The sequence below is a fragment of the Conger conger genome, chromosome 8 (genome assembly GCF_963514075.1).
Source record: "Conger conger chromosome 8, fConCon1.1, whole genome shotgun sequence".
Taxonomy (NCBI): Eukaryota; Metazoa; Chordata; class Actinopteri; order Anguilliformes; family Congridae; genus Conger; species Conger conger.
Window position 1 is genome coordinate 18123597 of NC_083767.1, and position 25279 is coordinate 18148875.

General features: G+C 42.1%; 1 protein-coding gene across 1 annotated transcript in view; it reads right to left on the reverse strand.

The window, feature by feature from the left end:
* The window catches only part of LOC133134931 (kelch-like protein 5), a 49395-nt gene extending 24794 nt beyond the window's left edge, over positions 1-24601 (reverse strand). The window contains exons 1-3 of the mRNA XM_061251545.1: positions 24023-24601; positions 13607-13789; positions 2383-2519 (exon numbers count right to left, since the gene is read on the reverse strand). Of these exons, the coding sequence (XP_061107529.1) occupies positions 2383-2519; positions 13607-13789; positions 24023-24531 (829 nt within the window). The 5' untranslated portion in view covers positions 24532-24601. The remainder of the gene's footprint in view (positions 1-2382; positions 2520-13606; positions 13790-24022) is intronic.
* Between the last annotated feature and the right edge of the window lie 678 nt (positions 24602-25279).

Genomic DNA, 25279 nt, shown 5'->3' on the forward strand with positions numbered 1-25279 from the left:
ACAAAAGCCTTCCAATTAAAGATATACAGTAGAAGATGTCTATAAAATCAAGAATAAAGAATTAAAGAACGTAAGTGTTCAGTCAAAATTATATGTTGGCCTCAATTCACAGGAAAAGTGAGAATTAATTGGATCTCATTTTTTGCTCTTTAGTTTTCATTTCTTTTTTTGGACTGGAGGAAATAATTATTTCATGTCTGCTTCCTTTGAACATTTGATCATAATTTATATTCATGGGAAACAGTTACACTGTCCAAACTGCAATATAATCTCAGCCAGCCCAGGAGCAAGCAATGCATTCTCTCTTCCTCTGTTCACAACAGAAACACACAATGCTAGGGTGATAAGACATTCCCTTGCTGAATAGACAGCAGGAATGTGACATAACCGTGATTGGATTCCAGTGCTATGCATGCTGAAAGCAGGGAATTACATATCGAAGCTAATTTACAGTTATGGCTAGCTTGTCACTTTAATGTGCTTTGCGCTAAGCTCATGCTAATAAATAATAATGTTGAGTTTACTCTCAAGCTGTGCAATGCTCTTTAAAATGTTCATTAATCTGAGGAGGAACCATAGATGGATAGCAAGACTTGGTAACACTTTACAATAAGGTTACATTCATTGCCATTAACTACTGTAGTTGTTAACTAACTACTGAGAAGCTAATATGTAAGCTTTGTTAATGCATATGTACATGATTAACAACTACATTAGTTAATGCCAATTGATATTGGAATTGCAAAAACTGTTGTATTTGTTAAGGGTTAACTATGTTAAGTTCATCCTATGATTTGCTAATGTCTACTGATTTGCTAATGTGTACATAAGATAGTCCTTAACAAATGAAACAAATTAGTCCATTAACTAATGAAAATATCATTTGTACATCAATTAATTCATGTCAATAACTACATCAGTTAATGCTAATTAATGTAACCTTACTATAAAGTTTGACCCAAGACTCTATACCTTTGTTATGTAGGATTAACAGCTAGACAAAAATAATAAAGGAACACTATCCAGGGCAGATCTCTATAATGAGAAAATAAGCAGAGGCCAAATGCTTCCTCGCCGGTTAAATCTGCTGTGAGTGTATATTAGTGCTTTCTCCCACAAGCTGGGATCCTTCTGGAACTTTCTGTTGCGCCTGTACTATTCCCTTGTGCAGCTCAATACCCAAGTTCTTCAGGGCTACACATAATTGGCCCACTGAGGAACTACATTCAGAACTTCCCAACTTTGCTTTCTCCTGAGTTCATGAATGGTGCTGCTTAAATGAGACCTGCTTACAAATGCTACAGGAAAAAACAGGAAAGTCAAGAAAGTAGGGTTAAAAACATAATTCTTCTGGTTATGACGGCAAAGGTTGCCAAAACTGTGTATTCGTTGATGATTATGAGTTAAGCATATAGTTGCATCAGACACGCTACTAACTGGACTGCATATGTAACTATCATTAAAAACTTAGAGCTAGGAACATAGAGCTAGGTTTGGTTTAATGTTCCAAGCACGTATCAATCAGCCTTCTGAGAGCCATTGATTAGTGTGTGCTTCATTTGCTCGCATAAAGCCCTCCCCCTGGGTGTTCTTTATCGATAATGTGTTGACTTCTTCCAGAAACCCTAGGCATTTATTTTTATTTCATCTATTTAAATTCCAATCAGTCGCGCAGGTTTGATTACACTCTTATGGTAAACCTTATGGAGCAGAGAGCTATGTAACAAGCTGTCATGCTGCAGTTTATCACCTGTTTTGCAATAATTTTTCATAGGCAATGTGCTGATGCCACTGTAATCATAGCCACTATATTCCGCACTCTTCGAAAAAAAAGGCTCTGGAAGGCTTCTTGGAAACCTCTGTCATAGGTGTGAAGTGTGAAAACATACAAAGAACCATTTTGCCCGATAAAGAGCCTTTTAAGTAGACAGCGTTCTTCTCTGGAATCACAGGGTTCCTATTGGAAACATTTTTAGAGTGTAATGTGGGATGTGAGATTGCACCCACGCCACTCCGTTTTCAACCATACTGATCTCAGATCAGCCATCAGCAGGAGGGTACCACAAGCTCCACACAAAGGAACAAGACATCATCAAATCTGGCCCTTGAATCCAAATGCAACCCCGGTTTTTTTGTTTTCCAGGTAATTAACAGCACAGTTAGTTATACTGATTGTTCTTCAGACCGGACTCCCAGGTAAAGTGAGGGTGTTAAACCCACAGTTCTTGGCCCTCAAGGACTATGATTTCATGATCTCTGCTATACTATAGATCTAGTTTCTGCAGAATGAACAATAACAATAGAGACAGCACTTGGAATAACAGTACGAATGATAAGGAATGTCTGCAGAACCAGAACGGTGTTTTAACGTGTTTATCATACCGGAATATGCATACTGCACCAGTTCCCATAATGCATCTGGGTCCACGCCCTCCATCTTCACCTCCTCCTGCTTGGCCTCCCTGACGTCACTGGTGAACATGGCGGCGAAGTAATCTGACACCGAGGATAGAACCAGTCTGGGCAGGGTAGCGATGGACAGGGAAGGGAGGGGGAAAGAACAGAGGAAAGAGAGAAGAAACAAGGATTTAACCCTTTTTTCTGTTCCAGAACCCCATTGCTTTCAATAGATCCGGTCGGCAATGTGTCATAGGCATGTAGGAGGAGCCGGAACCTGTGTCTGCCATTGTTCTGAATAAACAGCCATTGTAGATAATCACTATTTTTGTATTTTAATGAATAATAATGCCAGAAAATTGCATTCAATCGCTATATTTAGAGACCATTTTATGGTATTTTGGTAAAAATAAACTGAACCGGCCTCGAGCGGTGTCCTTATGTGGTTACATGATTCAACTCAATTGCCTGAGGGTATCACTCTCTGACATCGTCTTCTATCTAATTAAATCCCATATCAATTACATTATGATCCATAACCATGAAAAGTAGACTAACTAGCTAGTCTAACTAACCAGACTACCTAGTTGATCATAATCATTCGGTTTCACTTTTTAAATCACATTGCAGCAGTGTTTCATTTTATAGGCTAATTCCTTAAGCTGTTGTTAGCCATGTGCTTCTTGGCAATTAAATAAAAGTGCAAATCCGGGGTTTAAACATGTTTTCTGTGCGGTAAGGCACACAGCAACATCTGGTATTTTGAAAATCGTTATGATTTTAATATATGACAACATTTTGTGCTCATTTAAAGACTTGCAACTGACCGCTTCATTCATTTCCTATGTAAACTCTACCAAACTTTCCCCCTCGGGGGTGAGCCTGGAGACATTATGACATTTCTGGCGTTTCTGCTCTAGCCTACTGGATCTGCAACCAGTAGTGATAGAACATTCTAATCACATTTCTGATCTTGGAGTTGGTTAATTGACCAGAACTGCTCTTATTTCTGGACAAAAGAGATATTTTCATCCTGGCTGTCTCACTCAGTGTTGATGCGCAGTAAATGGAGGCTAAGATGCCATTTCTATAATGAATCGATGTCAGCAGGAACTTCTTACCAGATAACATATTCAAAGACACAGGCTTTTCAGAAACTCAATTAAAGTGCTCTCAGAGAATCCATTAAACTTCTCATTTATGACACTAAAAGTTAAACGTTGCCGTGGAGACACACTTGAATGTAACTTCTGCGGATGACTAATTCGATCATTGAAAAGGGTTTCATTTAATTTGAATAAATGGTCCCTTTTCATATCTTTCTGGGATTCTGGCATCTGTTAGCATTTTGTGAAATGGTGAAATGACCCTCTGTATAGTACAGTGATTAATTAGGATAGCCAATTACAGTACACGCTAAAGGGAAAGATTTTCTGAAGGCACTCATAATGTTGCAGTTACATTTTCCACAATGGATTCTGCAGACTGTCACATACGAACAAGTATCATTTGGCAACTAAAACAGCGGGATAAGGACCTCAGCCAAAAGAACGACTAACAATAAAATAACATTACTTTTTTCCTGTCGTGAAATCACCGGAATTCACACTGCCATTCCCTCTGTTTCTGTTCCGTCCCCAGTATGATATCTCTGGTGAGTGCAATTTACAAAAGATTTTGCTCCAATGCACTGAAGTGTGCAGAGAAATGAATTTAAAGGAGTGTGGCGATGACATCTCCTCTCGCCCTCCACTAAATCTCCCCTCGCCCTTCTCTTAGTGCTGGGCTGTCATCCAGTGAATCACTGTGAATAATATTGCTGCTTAAATATTGACACAGATAGTATGTTTCCTATCTCGAACCCCCTTCAGTTTGTCCTGACATCTTAACTTCACAGGCTCCATAGCAACAGCTAGAGCCCCTTAGGGAAAACACCTTTGTTCTGCCAGGGCTTTTAAGAGCATGCAGTGAAAGGAAATTATTATGTAATAAGCAGTGTCCTCTGGATGGGTGTGTGTCTGTGTGAGCATGCGTGTGTGTGTGTGCCGTTGGTGGTGGTGTTGTGTGTGTGCTTTTGTGGCAGTGGTGGTGTGTGAGTGTGCATGTGTGCGCGTTGGTGATGGTGGTGTATGTTTGTATGCGTGTTTGTACATGCCTATATGTGTGCGTCTGAGTGCATGTCTGTTTGCATGTCTGTGTTTGTCTGTTTTTTGTGTGTCTGTCGGTGCTGGTGATGTTGTGCGTGTGTGTGTGCATGCCCGTATGTGCGTGCGCATGTGCGTGTGTGTATGTGCGCGTGCCTGTGTGCGTGTGCGTGTGTAATCATGTGTGTGTGCGCGTGCCTGCAGGCTTGTCTGCACGTGACGGACCTCCATCTCAGTGCTGAAGCAGACTCCTGCATCCCTTCCTCTGTGATAAAGATCTGAGGATGAAGGAGCTGCCAGGAGCTTTTGGCCAACGCCCTGAGCCCCTCTTTAAACAGAGGAAGACTTTGTCCCCTAAATTATGGATGCGGCCCACATCCTGTCCCTGCTGCACACTCTGAAGAGTGACTGAAGAGGGTGGCGTATGTCAACCCGACGGCTGAGCTGAGGCCCCTTATGAAACAGACAGGGACTCCCTCCTCACGCTCCGCAAGGTCCCCGCCCACAAGCCTCACACAGAGATGCAAAGATGCCTGTCAATCTCCTGGCCACACCCACCCTGTCTCCTCAGCACTTCCCATTGGTCTCACACTGTAAGGATGCTGGGTTAGGAGTGTAGTGTCACACAGGCGACAACCATATGTTTCACCACATGCACCACCATGTAATTCCAATGGAGGGAAGAATTGTGAAGGCAGGTAGGATTAGATGCCATATTAACAAAAAAATCCCCCCCCCCCCCCCCCTCCAATGAGCTTACAAGATTTCCATTTTCATTAAAAAATGTAACTCTTGAATGCAATTCACTTATGATTATCTGCTTATATAAGTACATATATAATGAAATATAGGGTTTATAAACAAGTTTATATAGTTTAAAGCATTTTTATTCATGAAAAAACTGGTTTAATCAGGTGGTTTTAATGTTGTGGTTTGATCGGTATATACATATAAACAGTAAAAATGTAAATAAAAAGCAATCCCTTCATTGATTATGAATGCTACGCTGCTACCCAGCCTGAGCCAATCATTGCCATGGACAGTACACTTTCTGACACACCTCCCCCTTCCCCTGCCACAACTTCCCCGTAGAGCCTCTTTGATTTCCACACGTTGCTACGCTAATGTTTCTCCTGCCCCCACTACCCAGTGGCACCGAGCAAAGCTTTGTTCAGCGCAGTGCTGCCACTGCTACTGGCCGAATGGGAACGAGAGGGCTTGAGAGAAATACGACGCAACGATGTGCAATCCAACGGCCTCAAGCCCGCCGCTGTTCGTTCACATATTCACACCATGCGCTGGAACTCCTTGTGGAATCCATGTTTACCTTTACCTTTACCTTCAATCAGGGGTGCAGGGGTCCGGTCCTAGAGGGCCGGTCTGCGTACTGGGTTTTGATCCAAGCAATTGCCTTATTTTTTATTTTCAGACAACTCTATTAATTACCCTGGTTCAAGCCTGTACTTGAGCACAGTAAAATCATTGTGATACACTTGCAGTCTGCACCTGTAGCCGGTACTCATACAGATGTCAGGTAAGATATGATTGAGTCAATTAAATAAATAAGACCAGAAGTTGGCACAAAATCCTGAAACGGATCGGCCCTTGGTGTGCACCCCTGCCTTTAATGCTATTGAATGAATGAATCCTAAAGCAAAACTTACTACGGAAATGTTACTTGGCTTGACAACTTAGAGTCCATTTCACCGATAATGGTTTGAGCTTGTTTGCGCACTGATCAAGACGTCTGAATTATTTATGCTCCTCCAGCAATGACCTAAAACTATATTCATGTGAATTACTCTGCTTGTAAATGAGACCAATTCTAACCCTATACTCCTAATTATCAGCCCCTCCTGACTATGCTGGCCTCTCGTTGTTTCAACCACTGTCGTGAATTAATATAGATTCAGTTTGTGGTTTTGAGTGACGTAAAAGAAACTTGAACTGAAAGTAATAATTACACTCAGTAAGCACTTCATTAGCTATTTATCAGACTATTCTGCTGCTGTGGCCTATCCACTCAGGGGTTTGACTCATTGTGGGTTCAGATATGCTCTTCTGCATACCAGTTTCAATGCCTGGTTATTTGTGTTACTGTCACGTTCCTGTCAGTTTTGGCCCTTCGCCCCTGACGGCTAATGAGATGACGGGCCAGGGGTACTTCCACAGAAGTAAACTTTCTAAACTCATTCCCCACAATTCTATAAAATTCATATATGAAAATGAGCATATTTGGAACAGTTTTGAGCACTACATTGGCATTTGAATTCATAGTCAGTTATAATGTTTCTGTATTTGCTCTGTATGTTTTCATGTTTATTCTTGTTTATGATTCATTTCTCATAGTACCTGGTTTATGTTTTCCCATTACAGTTCTCATTGTCCTCCCCTGTTATGTCTACGTCTGAATGTTTATCAGTCTAGCCACTCCCCTGTCTGCGTGCCCCACTATTTGGGTGGTTACAGGGTTCAACATTTTTTCTAAACTCTCGATTCTTACTTCCTGCTTTTTCTTGATAGTTAAATGTTGTAAAGCACGATTCTTACTAACTACTACTAATCTAGGTTTTGTACAGTACTAATCCGATTAATACACTTACTGTCTGTCTAACTAACTAACAATCACTTTTATTGGGTAGTTTAGAAATATTCACGAAACTAATTCACTAACGCTATCTCTTAGTATTTCTGCACTGTTCTATAACTCCGCCTCCCTATGCTATCCCTGATTACTCGTTTAGTTTCAGCGAAGTGTTCGCACCTGTCTCTAACTATCACTACGTCTTCTAACTATGCAAATGTCTACTCCCTAATCCGGAGCCGTATGTTTTACATGTTTTGTTTCGTGCATCCAGTCCGCGTTTTCGTCTCCCTCCCGTTATTATGTTATTACCCTATTGTGTTTCCCCACCTGTTGTCCATTTGTTTAGCCCACCTTTTCCTCTGCCCCGCCTAGATTGTCACCTTCCCTCTTGTATTTATACCTCAGTCTCAGTATGCTTCGTTGTCAGAACGTTGATCTTGATAAGTGCCGATTGTTTGTAAGCCTTGTTATAGAGATTCTTGAAAGACACCCCTTTGCCTTGACTTCGACTTTGCTTTTTCCTTGCTGTACCTTCGCCCTGTGATTTTCTGGATTTTGACCTCTCGCTTGTTTTTTCGACCATTCTTTTACTTTTCGTTTTTGGCTGTGTTTTGGATCTCTTGGCTTGTGACTTCTGGACATTAAACTACTCTTTTGGATTATCCTGTGGTCTGCGTCTGGGTTCCCTGGACCATACATAACATCAGTAGTATATTGAAGTCTAGTTTTGTTCTGTCTAGGTTTAGCACACCTCCATTAACATTAACATTATAGTGCTCTGTTGGAAATGCAAAATATCTCTGTTCAACACAGTGCAACAAATATTGTTATTTTCTAATTACCACACTGTACCTACATTGTTACAAGGTTAACCCTAACCATATTCCTAGGTATTGAATTGCTTATATTCCAATAATGATATGGGAAATATAGCGGGTATACAAATGTATAATAAATAAATAACAGGTAACGTTTGTATTTTATTACACAAAGACTAAAAAAAAAGGCAACCTATTTGAATCACAACATTCTTGTTGCCATTCCCATCGTCCAGTATGTAAATATAAATCCTCATCACCAGAAAGACCGCCTTTACTTTCACTTCCTGAAAAATCGCCTTCATAACAGAATTAAATATGGCTTGATCTAAATATACGCATGGTGTGAGAGCAGCAAGTCCCTCCTGCATGACCAAAACAAGAAAAGGAATGCAATACCCAGCTAGATTTTACAGCGGGGAAGAGCTTTGTAATATTTAACATCTTTTGAAACACTTGCCTCCCAGGACCGATCTTGCATGTAGTATTTTTTATTTTTATTTAGCCATTCTGGTTATGTGCTCATCCCGATACAATATCTTCTACACATTATGCATGGTTCTCCTTTGGCTAGCTGGTCTCCTCCAGGTCACCTTGTGACAGGCCTTAGTTGTAAGCACCACAGTTCTGACCCCGCGTGTCACCGTAAAGGAATAAATCAGAGCAATGAAGAGCAAGCTCTTCTGTTTTTGAGTGATGGGTTAAGAGGGTGGCTCGGGTCTCATGCCCAAGGGTTTCCAGAGCAACGGCGCTGACTCGAGTGTTCCGAGAGAGACGCTCAGATCCGACAGACGCACTCACCCTTACCATGTCATTGAACTTCTTGAACCTTCTACGAGAGAAAAAGAGGAGAGGCAGGGAGAGAGAAAAACAGAGAGAGAGAGAGAGATAGAGAGAGAGAAACAGAGAGAATGAATGGTAATCGGGAAGTCAGAGAGACTTGAAAGGAATAAGCTGAATGCAAATTGCATAACTGTACTACATAAATGAGAAAATGATGAAGGTTTTTAGAAACACTGTGGCCATAGCAACGCAGCGTTCTGAGCTTGGAAAAATCTAAAGACAGGCAGCACATACACAGAACAACCAGAGACAGCCCCTTGTCTTCATTTTTACTGCGCTATATTTAAATCAAAAATCTGGCTTTATAAATACTGGAGGTTGACACACCAACAAAGAAAAACTTTTGTTCGGAATAAAAAGAGGGTGGGCAATGTTATTGCACAAGATAGGAGACCAAAGAAAGAGGATACCCATCCTTTCATTGTCTTTTCATTGCCCTCCCTTTCCTCTCTAGATTTAGACAACAGTCATTGACAAGCAGGAGCCTTCCCTAGACAATATTGAGCACCTCTTTTATATTGCTTGTTTGTGCCTATTGGTCGAACTCAATGGGCACTTGTGTCTGTATATATTGGAAAATGAAATCCCTTTGTGTCTCAAACTGAGCTTGCTGAAACATTATACAAAGGAAAGGAAACAACATCTAGACATGTTAATGAGGGAGCTCTATTTCGGAGTTTGCCCGAATGTAGAATAACTACGTTAAAATCTCTTTCCGAAACATTTCTGGGAGAGAAAGCAAAACCTACAAGTAACACAACTCCCAAAACAAGTTTTATTTATCAAATAGAAATTCTAAAAGTTTGACTTTTCGCTTGAAATTCAGCGCGAGCTTCGGTGAGCCTGCTCCTAAATCACATTCGCTGGCGTCCTCAGAGCAGATCTGGAGCTGCGTCCAGAGATTTCTTGACGGCGTGCGGCGAACGTTCGCGGCTGCCGGTGTGAAAAACAATGAAGGCGAAGAGAAGGATTAAATCAACAATGGAAAGTGAGTGCCGGCGCCAGGGCCAGAATTCCCATTGCTAAGATAAAGATGTAAAACAGCCCAAGGCGGGTCAGCTGTAGGACCTTGAGCTGAACCAGCCGTCCGACGGGACTTTCTAAGGCTTTCTTACGGATTTCGTTTTGATGTCGCGTGCCCGCGCGCGGTTCCCCGAAGACGCCGTGGCCCTTTGTGCGAAGCTTGCCGGTGCCCTTTAGAAGTCTGCGGCGAGATCGACCCCTCGCAACGTGGCCTGAAGCAAGCCGCCGTCTCTAAAAGGGAGGGCCGCGGTTCAGCGAGCTGGAAGATATATGGGCGTCGAGGCAGGCGGCCGGCCAACGCCGATGCGGTGAGGAAAATAAGAGGCTGCCGTGACCCACTTTCCCTGTAGGGTCTGTATCCGGCCTCTCCCCGCCTGCGTTTCCCAGGCAGCGGACAATTCATGGAAGAGCCACTTAAAACGAAATGAAGCGTTTGACAAAACTGCATGGCTATTGCTCTTTAGGTAGAAAGAGTTCCTTACAGCAGATAAACGGATGAATGCACATCTGTCATAACAACAGCTGTTTAACAACAGTGACAGACTCCATGTCTCCTCTTGTTTTATTATTATTATTATTATTATTATTATTATTATTATTATTATGTTAATATTATTAATATTGTTATTATTATGGCTAATTCTTCCCATTACAGCTCTATTGAGACTATTGAGAAAAATTCAAGACATCTGAGATGATTATGTAAGCCAGCTATGGAGGTGAAAAAACTAAATGACTCATCTCACTAATCTTTGATTCTCCCCCCAGAATGGCTTTTAATTTATTTTACATTAATTTATTTTCTGTGGTACAAACAGCTGGCTTGAGTCTGCAAGTAAATACATCTATTATATAGTATTCTGCATATTTATGAAAATTAGGCAAAGACTGAAAAATACTTTATTTGGTTGTAGTATTCTGATAAATGATTTTTGTTCAAGAAATATTGCTTGTAAATGCTTGCTGTAATTGCCAAACAAACACTTATTTGAGTTCTTAACATACATGCTTGATAATCCCAGAGAACTAATTTCAACATCTTCTCTTCAGAGATTACACTGAATATATAGTTCAGCAGTTCATTGGAAGGAACTCAAATAGTGACATTAATTAATAACTCAACCAAACTATGAACAGTGACGAATATGTTGCATGCTGATATTTTCTGGAGGAGTGTCCACCAATCTAAAACTCCAGCATGAATATTAATGAATCTATTTTACAACACAAAAACGACCAGGAGCAGAACAAGTACAAAAACACAATCTGGCTAAATGTCCAGTCACTCAATCACTGTTCATCTTAAAGGCATACTATACAGAATCTTTACCTTAAAAATATTAGAAAAACAAACATGTTCCGTCATTGCTATTGCTATTGCTACTGACAACCTGTGTCCGTGTTCACTTCTGCCCAATACCTTGCTTGTCTACTTGTATTTGCTTATCTAAAAACTCCTTGGGCTGCTTCTGGGCAGGGGCTTTTATTTTTGTACTGTATCTGAATAGCATGTGTCCAATACACTGAACTCATACATTCTTTGATCCAATAGAAGGAGGGCAAGAGGAGACATGTGTGGATTGGCTACAACAGTGGTGAGCTAAGTTTGCAAGAGATTAGCCTTGGTGGCTATCCATTAAGGTTACCAGTAGGTAGCTGGCGTTATAAACCAACTAAATTCAGTTTTGTACATCAGCTTAGCTGGGTCCCACTGCACAGTTTTAATACTTATATTTTCGTGAGATTCTACTGGCTAATTTCCTCTCCTGGGCAGTGAGCTCCTGCCTAGTCTCCCTGACTTTTAGAAGACTTGAGATAAAAATAAAAGCGACAATGATTTCATGTGTTTGTGAGTATGCGTTGTTATGTTACAGAAATGTGCTTCCATCCAGACAGGCTAGCTAGAGCAGATTGAAATTCACTGGTGTTAGCAGTGACCAGTATCACCGCTAACGGCGTTTATAAAAATGTCAGATAAAAAGCTAGCTAAATGGCTTGTGTGGAAAGCGACTACTAAAGCAGATGTGTTATGAATCATATTAGACTGCGGTTTTCTTAGCTCATTTCTATCACACCTCATTGTTCATTGCTATCCTATCATAATTAATTGCTCATTGCCAGAATCATCTTGGAGGTGTCACCGGTGCTGAATGGGGGGGTAGACGTTGTGTGTAAACAAAGGCGTAAAATTCTGCATAGTATGCCTTTATCAAAAACTGGCTCAGAGCTCAGATGCAATCAACCATTTAAGCCCAATGAAATGTTAGCATGACAAGACAGATGCACAAATGATCTCAGGTCACTGGACCAAATCAAAACACAGTTGATGAAATGAGCCCTCATTTCTTGTGCAGGACAGTTATAGACAGACCTGAACCAACAGTCAAAGCTCCATCAGATCCCAGAGCCTTGTTAATAACCCAATTCATTAAGTGACAGAGTGATGAAGCTCTTTTGTAAATAATGAGGAATTGTCACTGACGTTACTGCACAGACTGAGCCTGTGCGTGTGTGTGTGTGCAAACAGATATTGCTTCTGTGCCATCTGTGATATGGGTATGTATGTGTACATGAGTGTGTGTGGGCCAATGCAATGCAAAATTGGGTGGAGTGAGAACCTAGCATTAAAAAGATAATACCCAGAGCCTGAAACCAAATGGGCTGACAATATGATGAATTACCCATCAGAACCAAATTCCTTCTTAATTAATTGCATTTAATACGGTAGCAACACCTCACATTATATACATTTCATTATAATGATGTGGCCAAGTTACATTAATGAATAGTCAGTGCAAGAAAGAGGTGGGGGGGTTTGAAACCAGTAGCTAGTGTTTTTCCTTTATAATTACTTTTTAAAATGTTAAGTCCTCAGCTAACCTTTGAAACAATCAAGTGGTGATGTAATTCTTGCTTGCTAACTTCACAGAGTTTTGGCTCTACCTGCCATTGCAGCTCATAAGCTGGCATTGGTGTGTTTGTGCATGGGTATACATCAATGTGTGCATTTTACCTGTTGCTTGACCTCTGAGTGACTATGTGACTGTGTGCATATGTGTGTGTGTGTGTGTGTGAGTGTGTGTATGGGTGTGTGTGAATGTGTTCCGGCATGTGTAATGTATGTGTGTGGTTACGGGTGTGTGTGTGTGTTAGTGTGTGTGTGTGCGTTTGTGTATGGGTGTGTGTGAATGTGTTCCGGCATATGAAATGTATGTGTGCGGTTGCGTACGTGTGCGTGAGTGTGTGTGTGTGTGTGCGAGTTTGTATGTATATGCACGTTTGATTGCATCTGCTCCCAAATCAGTGTGTATATGTGTATGCTCATGTGGTTGTGTATGTGCATGCAGTGCCCTCCATAATTTTTGGGACAAACACCCATCATTTATTTAGTTGCCCCTGTACTTACTGACTGATTTGTAAATAAAACATTTGTGTGTTTGTGCATATGTGCGTTCACCCGTGTGCGTATGTGTGTGTATGTGTGTGTCAGTGCGTGTGTGTGCTGCTCACCCGTGTGCCGGGATCCTGCACTCACCCACCAGCAGCACCACGTCACACAGCTGCTTGTGTGTGAGTGTGAGTGTGTGTGTGTGCACTCGTGCGAGTGTGTGTGTGTGTGCATGTGTGTGTGTCAGTGCGTGTGTGCTGCTCACCTGTGCGCCGGGATCCTGCACTCACCCACCAGCAGCACCACATCACACAGCTGCTTGTGTGTGAGTGTGAGTGTGAGTGTGTGTGTGTATATGCGTGTGTCTGTGTGTGTGCGTGTCAGTGCGTGTGTGTGTTCTGTTCACCTATGGGCCGGGATCCTGCGCTCCCCCACCAGCAGCACCACGTCACACAGCTGCTTGTGCCTCAGGTAGCTCTCCATCTTGTGGAAGGTGTGCTCTGCGTGGCTCTTGGCCTGGAACAGCTCCTCCGGCCCACAGGGCTCCATGGTGTGGCATGAGGAGATGGTCTGAGTGCTGTTGGACGTCCTACGCGCAGGGACAACAGGACAACAGATGCGCTTAGACAAACCTAGCATGCATGTAGTCTCTTTCTGGATGAGATCAAATGACCGTTGAATCCAAATCCAGCCCTGGTTTGCTTTTCTCACTGGGTGAGGTAAAATGAATAATTAGTGCTACTGATTGACCAGACTGTCTTCACACCTGACTCTTTTGGCCCCAGAGGACCATAATTTGATGATCCCTGGTATATATTGTTCATTAAGCAATATATACTCACTGAGCACTTTATTAGGAATTTTTTTACTTGGAACAAACACCTATTTCTTAATGCAATTATCTAATCAGTCAATTGTGTGGCAGCATTGCAATGCATACAGTCATGTAGATACGGGTCAGGAGCTTCAGTTAATGTTCACATCAACCATCAAAATGGGGAAAAATTTTGATCTAAGTGACTTTGAGCTTGGAATGATTGTTGGTGGCAGACACGGTGGGTATCTCAGAAACTGTTGATCTCCTGGGATTTTCATGCACACTAGTCTCTACAGTTATAGAAAACTATATATATAATATATAATAACTATATAATAAGAACTAATAAAGTGCTCAGTGGGTGAATTTTTTATTTTTCAAAAACTTCTTAAAATCTATCACAAAATCTCATCTCCTGACATCAGTAGAGGAGGGTAGGGAGATTAGTTTTATTGCCCTTAAAATACCAAACAACATCGCCTCCAAAGAGCCGGAAAGATGAGGGGCTCAACACTGAAAATTAATGCCACTGGTATCTTCCTCTTAAATTATTCAAAACTGTCCATGCTAATTAACTATTTTCTATCTTGTGATTGAAGTAAATCCTCAATCCATCTCGGAGGTAGACGACTCCTAAGAATACTTGAACATAATGTCATGTACAAATATTTTTTAATTGTAAAAAATATCAACAATAAACAAAGATGACAATAATTTAATTAATCACAAAATTGGCAGCATTAATCAACCCAACACGGGTCACAACTAGCCCTAAACGTGCATGACTCACCTTTATATATGACGATAAGAACAAAACCTTTGTTTAAAACTACAGTATATGTGTTTAATGGGTTATTGACTAAACAATGTATTCAATGCGCTATTGATTAAACGATGTACGCGACGGGCTATCGCGCGACTCATGACAAGGAGTCAAACCAGGCACGTGGGAAACAGCATTGAAGAAGTGCGTGCGGGTTCAGCTGCAGTATCCTCTGTGTGAGTAAATAATGTGAAGACGGCGTGTTTGTTTGCACGCCGCCAGGCACTCGGGAGAGCGGTTTGATTTCGAACGCCGTCGCGCCGCGTGATCGTGACGAAGCGCCGCCCCTCCAGCTACGCCGTCCCGCCGCTCTGTTCCCGAGCGCTTGAAAAGAAAAATGGGGTTTTGTCTAATGGCGGAAAATCACTGAAGAACTCTCGGAAGACTGCCGCTCTCTCCCCTCCTGACGAACGAACCCTGTTGCCGGGACTTCGTTGGCGCTGTAATTCTAGGCTCCGCGGTCGCCGTGAGGCGAAGGCCCCACGCGCTCGACGGCGGGGCGTCGGATGTTGACAAATAGCCCGGGGTGCTGGCTGACTGTCTCGGCTGAGGAGATTGTTTGAAGAGTGTCGATATGCCCGTGAGGACCTAACTCTTGACTGCGCCAGCTTATTTGGCGCCGTTTATTTGGCCGAGGTTTCCGGCCGGCGGCTTTGGAATCGGATTCCCCGACTCGCCAGACACTCCGCTGTAATCCTCCTGCATGCCGGGCAGCCCTCCAGCCAGACCGGGGGTCAAATGCGCAATTGTTTTGGATTCAAATACATTTTGACGCTTTACTCAGCTTGTCTGGTGTATTGGAACCTATGAAACACTCTCAAAAAGTGCAAACCCAGCCTTCCGGTCCTCTTGGTTGGCTCAATTGCCCTGGGCCAACTCAATCGAGCACAGAAGAGTATTTGAATCCAAAACAATTATGTATTTGACCCAGGTCTGCCTCCAGCACAGTGAAAATGCAGCTCATGTGGCAACCTACAGTGTGTAAAGAAGCACTGGATGAAGACGTGAATTTACAAGAACGGCCCTTCGATTAAGAAAGGAACTGCAATCACTTTCTTTGGTGCAATAACCGCATAGATCGCCAGAAACAATCCCCGATCGCTAACTGTGACACCTGTGGTTGGGAATCCACTGGGGAAATGCGAACGGTAGCCGTGACACCCAGGGAGGGATGAATCCATTGCATAAGAGATCAGCTTTGGGTTACTGAACACCTACAGTCTTCAGTGCAGTAACTGAACCACTCAGCAACTGTGGAATTTAAAAAATAGTGGGCGGTAGCGCATACTTAGGCCCAAAGCCATAGTATGACCACGTGTCAATACTGTATATACTCTGCCAAATCGACAACAGATGGCACAGAAATGGGAAGTGCCTACAAGTATCACGGAGCAGTCCATATTTATAGAACATAAAAATAGACTAAACTAAATAAACTAAAATGAATTTGAAATGTGACCAGAAGCTGAGATGTTGCATAGCGCAATTGAAGAGAATTAGCATGAATCTTGTCTGCTACTGTGGATCAAGCATTTAAAGGTTTAGTGAGGTCACACTGCTTTAACCACAGTTTCAGGGTAGCCGGTGATAAGCTGTTTGTTAACAAACAGAGCTGTATTCCCTTCTATGCTAATGGTCTACCACCCACAGGTGCACTAATTAGCCTACATATGCGTAGCTGCTGTAATACAAAGATTCACTATATTATGGCAGTACAGTAGAAGATGGATGCTGGTGGTAATTCTGTAACTCCTAAAGGTAACAGCTCCTAAAGGTGACTTCAGGAGTGCTGTCGAAGGTTCTGACATATAGACGAGACATGCACTGACCATGGGCTGGCCTGCAGTGGCTTCAGGTTATGTCTCACTAGCTACTGTAGCTAGTGAGACATAACCTGAAGCCACTGCAGGCCAGCCCATGGTCAGTGCATGTCTCGTCTATATGTCAGAACCTTCGACAGCACTCCTGAAGTCACCTTTAGGAGAACTTTAGGAGAACTGCATTATGGGCAATGACCTACACTGCACAACATTGGTTCATTTACTGGCAATGTATTATTCATTATCCCTATACTGGTCTATTTCACCCTTCAGAGGACATGATAGGCATTCGAAATGAGGCCACGCTCCTAAAATAAATATAACAGAAGCATGCATCGCTGTCAATAGGTCACAGTATGCAGAAGGTATCCAGAAGCTTGTTTGAACTACCAAAGAATGTAAAGTAACTCATGTGGAATTAAACCCCTGCGAGATTAAACTACTCATTTTCAGACTCAGCGTGGTTTGAGTCATTTGCTGTTGCTGTTAATTAATTGTACCCAACTCATACCTTTGGGCTGAATTCTCAGTGCAGTGCACATAACAAATTGCAACATTAAAAACCGCTGACCTGCTCTTATTATGTAACATCAAATATATAAATCAGAAACGTCTGGTGGAGCATTTGGCGGTGCTGCTGTTGCCCCTCTCAGCTACCTGGAATTAAGTTCTTAAGTTTTTCTCCGGGCCTGGAATGCAGATCCTTCTCCTTAAATCCCGTCCTCGCCTTAGGAGTCCCCTTATATCCCTTATTAACTTGTCATCTTCCTGGCTCACAGCCTTAAAAGCAATCCTTTTTTTTCTGCACTGCATATGTCCAATGTCTTAACAAGCATAACAAGCAGACCGCCTGCCTCTGAATGCAAATGGTTTTTTCCCCCCTGCATAAACTGGGGTGACAAGCTTTTCGCCAATTTCGCATGACCATTTTGACTGACTTACCAGCTAATACAAAGCCTTAGCAATGTAGCAGCAATGCTAGAACATTGACAAAACATTCCACTAACATTGTGAGAACATTTTGTTTGCTGGATTATAGCTGATATTTTTCTCACTAAACCCAGCTTTTCATTTTTTTAAAATATATTTATTTTATTGCTGGGTTCACCTGGTTAAAAACTTGGAGATGCCTATATAGCTGAAATGCCTGTACTCTCAACTTTCATGACTTCGCCTGCCTTCTTCTTTCCGATTATTTACAGCCTGCAGGGTTTTAACTCATTTTCATTAACTCATTCATCTTTAACACGGCATTCCAATAGAGTAGGAAATGTCTCTATGGACTGCGTCGGTTTATCTTTAGTCTCTCTCTTTCCTTTTTCTCTTACTGTTATGAGTAGAAGTTACGTTGCGCCGTCTGTGTTCTCTGAGAGCACGGTGAGTGGTGAGCACACGGACCTGTTAAATACAACAGGAGGAGCCTCTCTTTGAAGCGTTAGCCGCGTGTCCGTGCCAGCTAATTGGAGCTGCCAGCGCCTCCAGGGGAAACAGCGAGCCGTGGGTCTCAGCCGCCCTCGAGCTGGGCTTGTTATCTGAACGTGGGTGTCGAGACTTTACAGCTAATCCTGCGGCAAAAAAGCCGCTCGTACGTTCGTTTCTCACATTCCCTCAGCTCGATTGTTTACACGTTTCGGCGAGGCGCGAATCCGCTTTTAATGTCTGGCTGGAATTCAGAAAACGTGAAATAACTACACGCACATCTTACAGAGTATTCAGTAGGCTGCATGTTTCTCGGGAACATTGGCGGCTGCATGAGCATACACACCCACCCACACACACACACACACTCCACCCATCCATTATTGAACCTGGTCAGTGTTGCAGGAGGTGCATCACTGTGCCGTCCTATTCACATGAAGTATATATAAAATCTTCCGAGTATGGTGAGTCAACTTTGGCAGAAGAAATGTCTGTAAGCAATGCATTATCTGTGCATTTCCAAGTAGGGTACTCAGGTTTGGACACACCCCTTATACAGTATACAATACAGGCACTGTAAAAGTTTGCCTAAATATTTTGCAAGTAATATGCCTCACCCAAACATATTACCCATGTGTTTGCATTGGCCTGCCTTAGGTACATATTCCTTGGTTTTACCTGTCTCAAAATGTTTGTTTGTGATTCAACTGAAGAGGTTTGATTTCACCGCTGAAAACTTACCTGAGAAACACAAACACATGCCAAATATCCCCAGTTGCTTGGTGCTGATATCCAAACCTTCTGTGCTATCTATCCTGCAAGTTGTACACTTTTGAGAAGACTGTCTGCCAATGCTATTTTATGCAGGATAAATGCACACCTACTTGCACTTAGTTCTTCTGGGCTTGGGGCCAACCTGCCAGTACTGTTCCAAGCATAAATGCAACATTCCATAAGTATATCATTCTCTATTAAATATTCTAGGCTTATATTTAATAATGGCTGTAACTTTGTTTACGTTCATGAAATAAACATGTGCTGTACGTATCTCAGAAATTCCTTCTGGAAGAAAACCTCGTGCATAATGGAGTGTGGAATGTATAAAACAAAAGGCTTGTCTACCTGAAAGTAAGGGCATTTATTATGAAACAAAATAATGTGACATGACTTACTGAGAGCATGATCTGTAGCCGCATTAGTTATAGATGCTCTCTGATAGAGCACTCAGCTAGGAGATTGTTGCCGTTAAGTTCCACTGTCTCCACTGAAGTTCTACAGTCGATGGCTGGAGGTGAACACACAGTGCTCGCTTGTGAGCATTCGTTCATTGGCCCTTTCTCTCACACGCTGACTAGCCTGTGAGGCAATTATACAGAGGGCAGGTCTCAGTCACATTCCACATGGACGGAAATAAATGTCACCTCTGAGGAACCATGCTTCAACCCACTGCTTTTCCTTCTGCTTGCTAAATTAAGGGATCCGTGGCCAGGACTGGCCGGGGACTTGTCCTGCCTGGACCGCCACCGGCTCGCAAGACCACACCACATTTCAGCGGCGACGTGACACTGCTGTAACAGATCTCTGCATGAGAAGAAGGCTCCAGTTGTTGTGGTGCCTTGCGAATAGATGCAATGACAATGCTGTACAGTCTGGGTGTCTGGGTATTCTGACTGAACAATGTCATCAAAGAGGAAGAGTGGGGACGCGGAATATCGGGAGACTTCATTGTTCTCTGCAGTCATACCAAGAAAAACCCCACTGCGCAATATCAAATATGTATTGATTGTGTTTATGAGCAGAGTGACTGCAGAAACTGTGGGAGTGGGTTCACAGTGAAGGACCTCAGGGTGTCTGAAGTTCGAGAAACACTGATGCTCTGTAATCCCACACCCATGGCCATGTAGACATTCTGGCCATGATTTAAATAAATACCACAACCAATTGCTGGTCACGTTATTGTGCAGTGTGGTTGCAAAGGTAAGGGGGATGATCCCTGATGAGTGGTCTGCACAACCTTTAATGGTGATGTGACTTGGATGCAATATACTGAAGCCCATATGGCAGTAGAATCAGTGACAGGTGTAGGAGACCAAGGATTAACATTCCACTAGAAGCTCAGAAATGCTGTGGTTACTGGAGGTATTGCAGTTTATTAAGCCTCTGGTGCCAAATAGCAATTTCACCATTGAAACAACAAAACTATGACTTTAACCTGGCGAACCTACAGTACTTTGGACTGTACATTTAAATTTGAACATTTCTTTACACTGAACTAATTACTCTTTTACCTACCTTTTTTTTTCTGAGCCACACAGAGGAAGGTGTAAGATTTATTTTCATTCCTATTAATTCCTTCCCATTTAGGTAACCAGTTTGCAGGGTGTTTTTTAGTGAGGACAATGTAAACAAAAAATAATATTGTCAATCCATCCATTATCTTAACCTGTTTATCCTGAACAGGTTTGCAGGGAACCTATCCCAGCATACATTGGGCGAAATGCAGGAATACACCCTGGACAGGTCGCCAGTCCATCGCAGGGCACACACACCATTCACTCACACACTCATACCCACGGGCAATTTGGACTATCCAATCAGCCTAACCTGCATGTCTTTGGACTGTGGGAGGAAACTGGAGTACCCGGAGGAAACCCACACGAACACAGGGAGAACATGCAAACTCCACACAGTGAGGCCCTGGCCGACCGGGATTCGAACCCAGGACCTCCTTGCTGTGAGGTGGCAGTGCTACCCACTGCACCATCCATGCGGCCGAAATAATACTGTGTGATATATTATTAATTTGCAGGCAAGACAACAGGCATGTACAACAGAGGGAGGTAAAAACAACGAGTGATGACTGGCTGTTCAGATAACTATTTTAGTGTGAGCTCTAAAAAGAATGATAGTTGGCTTTAAACAAGTGAGACACTGTCACTGACTGAGTCTACGAGAGTTCAACATTAAAAATAGATTACTGACTGAACATTCCCAAAGATGTTTAAAAAAACACATTTTTGCATACAACGATTCACTATGACAATGTTCTTATTTATATTATGTCCGTTCTTTAGTTTTGGAGAAGTAAGTGTTTTAAATTCATGATCCTATTTTCAACCGGTTGAGAATGTTCCCCACGTAGTGCGTCACACAAGGATAACCACTCTCCTTATCCCTCCCCTATAACTCGTGACCCATAGTTTGTGCCGCTGGCCTCCAGACAATGCAAATATTTGACTAACGTTAGGTTCACTTAAATTAGAGTGGCTTTTAACAACTATTAGGCTATTTCTGGTTATATTCATTTAGCGTTATCTAGGTAGCTGGTTTGCTTTCATAAGGTGACGTCATTGATAACGTTAGCTAGCTAGTTTGTTTTCATAAAGATGTCATAGCCATGCTTTTCTTAACTTGGCTAGCTAGCCAGCAAAAATGATCATTGGATAATTAGCATCCTTACCTTAGCTATCGATAGTTGTTATACTAAGTTAGCAAGCTTGTGAAAATTCAGTCTCCCAAGATGAGCATGTATCAAGGAGGTAGCTATGGTAATAAACAACAATGTGGGGAAAGTGGGAGCACGATCTGTGAATCATAACTACAGTTTACATTACCATGCCCAGACAGTTTGGGTGAACTTTTATAGTGGTGAATTTAAGCTTAGAAAAATAAGTTTTAAAATACATTTAAATTTAACTGAATAAAATAAAAAATATGCTTATTTGTTTTGGTCTTGCCTAAAGACAACTGGCAAGTGTCACATTTGACCACCATGTTACTCATTTAAGGTACTGTTCTGGGAACTAATTTAATTCCATGGTATTATAGTAACAGACTTTGAATTTGCCATCCTGCAATGGCTAATTAACTACTGACAGTTTTAATACAATGCAAACTGAATGCAGACACACTAATGATTTCCCAGCCAGGCAAGTGTCATAATATATTCAAAGACATCAATTTTGTGGCAATAAAAGCAAAAGGTGCAACAGCTCTGTGTCCCTGGTTGGGCAACAGCTTTGTGTCCCTGAAAAAAAATGTTTCTGGGAAGGTCTAATTGTACAGACTGAAGATGTTTCCTAAAAGCTCACCTCTTCTGGAAATGGCCATATACTTAGTGTATTTTTAACAGTGATGAGTGCAGCGGGAAAATGAAGGCATAGGGTACCATTACAGATCTCCATAATTTTACTAAAAATATAGTTTTTGGGTCTATAACATTACAGCATCCATACACGACACCATCATGTTTTAATTCATCTGAATGTATTGCTTTGAGTATAATGCATTTAAATAATAATAATAATAATAATAATAATAATAATAATAATAATAATAATAATTACCTGGCTGAAATTACTTAATTTGCCTCTGGACAAAAGACCATTTGAATGCATACAATTACTACTGTTAGCGTGAAATTCCTCCACTACAAACAGGAAAAATTAATGGAGTGGAAAACACAGGACGATTGCCAATGAAGCACGCTCTGAGGGAGAAGTCCAGATCCGGCAGCGCTACTCTCGTGCTCCCACCCCTCAGATCAAGCTGGCGAGTGGCTACACACTGTATTCAATTCCAGAGCATTCACATCACAAGCAAGTCCACACAGAAGACGGATGAAAGAAACCGTAGTTTCTCGTTAGCCAAAAAACCTAGCATCTCGAATTCTCTTTAAATTCGAACCTGACATTCAAAGTGTGTACAGCGCGCAAATGTCGGGCTACGACACCATATGCCTACTCCAGTCAAATTACAATAGTGATTTCATCTAGAAAGCACAGACTTTTGAGAACAAAATACTTGAATGAGCGAATGGGTATGCACGAGCACGCCCACGTGTACGCGTTCATTTTCGAAATTGTATGTTTCTGATTCAATTTCATTATTGGTCCGTTCAACATGATCACAGCGCGTACATGGAGAGGGAGCTCGAATACATGATATCCCGGATTAACTATACATTTATTTTAAGAAAGCAAAGATATAGTGAAGCATAGACCAGTTACCCGAAAAAAACTTCATGGAAACCGTTCCGTCTGTCGTTTGGCCAGCATGAAACTAGGCTGTCCGGGATGATTTTATGCGTAACAATAGGACGACTGTTACACGCTGGAGTCTCAGCAGCTGCATATAAATACCCGCGTCGGCAGAACTGACAATCAGTTATGTCCCAAGTAAAATGCGTGCATTTAATCTAAACGCACGCAAAAAAGCCTTCTGCTTTCGAATTCCAGACAGTATTCACGGAAACAAATTAATACAAAGTATTAACTACCCTGAAAGGATGAATAAATACAATTCAAATAATGCGTTAGAGGGCTTTTAACAATGGCGAACCTCACTCAAAATGTGGATATTCGTCGAGTCGGTTTGTGTAAATCGTCCGTGACAATTTCAAGAGTAAAGCATGTATATTACGACAACTGTCTAAACAGACTTACGATAAAATAGCATTTGCGGGCAGCGCAGATGAACAATAAATAATCCCACTACAACGTGATAGGCTACTGCATCCGAGTTCTTACACACATCTGGCAGGATTTCAAATTTCCTGCTTATCGCGTTTTGTGTAGGCTATACCAGTTGTACTCCGAAACAACAATGCCAAAGATTAGGCTACAAACACTTTGGAAAATTAAAGGCCAAAAACGACTTGCCAGTGCTCCTCACTCAACTAAAATTAAATAAACAATTATACGCAAACACTTCACTGAACGTTTCCGCGATTCAACGACAATACCAAAGATAATGTCAAAAGTATTTGATCATTTCATGTATAATGTAAATAACCAATTCTCTTTCATTCCACAAAAAAGTTTTAAGATAACACTGCGACACCCAAGACCCGTCTTTTCTCCTATATTGCGTCAGAAAAAGTACATATTTAGCTACACGCTAACATTCCAGTTCTAAAGATTGTTTTATAATCCCACTGAATACCTGCAGGAGCTGGAATCGGAATCAATATTATTGTGGTCCTCTTCACTTCCACCGGTTTCCTCTGTCTCTGCCTCCGGATGATGCTGCTGGGACGAAGCGCAAGCTTCGTTTGCTAACTCCTGGACTGGAATCTCCGGCGGTGGGGAGGCGACCCACGGAAGGGTTGGTGGGCTCCGACAGTCCTGATGGCTAAATGAGCGGCGACAACCAGAAGCACTTGCGGCCAAAGCCACAGAATTGCTTGACGAGTCCAAAAACTTTCTGGTATTACTGCTGTTGGTACAAGAAGCGCCACTAATATTGCTACTGCTACCGCTACTGATTATGTTGTTGGAGTTGCTGGCACCCCCACTCATGGAGGGGTTTTCCGCTGAACTCCCTGTACTCCTCCCGCTAAAGAAGTCGCCCAGTGGCTGGCTGTGGGGCGGTGGGGACGTCGGGTGACCGAACCACCTCCATCGAATTCGTAAAATCTGCTTCACGTCAAACTCCTTCCTGGAACCAGACATTCCCCTTCTCCACTCCAGCAAAGAAAGAAAAGAGGTCCGTGATCGCCTTGGCAACGGCACACCAACTGCATTCGGCACCACGCTCGCAGAGGTAGCGAATGAGAGAAAATAGAAGAGAGGAGGCTCCTTTCTACAGCCTCGTGAACGTAGCACGCAGTCCCTGCCTCAAGTGCGCTTCATCCGAGTCGCGCATACACACATTTGCGGCGCCCTGTAGAAACATAATTTTCCCAACAAGACAAAATGATTTATGCTGGACTAATATTTAATAACAGTAGTAATAGTAAGAAAATTTGTTGTGTGTAACAGTTCACTGTTTTCCAAGATTTTTATGAAATCACACTCTTAAATCGCACCGTGTAGAAGTAAAGGTGTGCCAAAGATGGAGATACTGGCGTGCAATGTGTGACTGACGGGCGCAGCATCTCCGTGCGACCGCGCCATTTAACCCTTTAATTACAGCTAGAGCTAAGGTCTAACGACCAAGATTCAGGGTTCATAGGTTAAATACCACCAAATGACGGATGTAGTCCATAAGACAGTTGTCTGTGTAGGTTTTTTATTTATTTTTATGATTTACACCTCACCAAGAAATAATAGAACTATAAACAAAATAAAAACGAAAAATGGAAAACGGCTAATACACTTACAATAATACAATTGGAATACATTACTGGGAATACATTATTGCCACGGAAGGATAAACGTCTACTGTTTCAAGCAACCCTGAGCTAAGAGTCATGTAAGT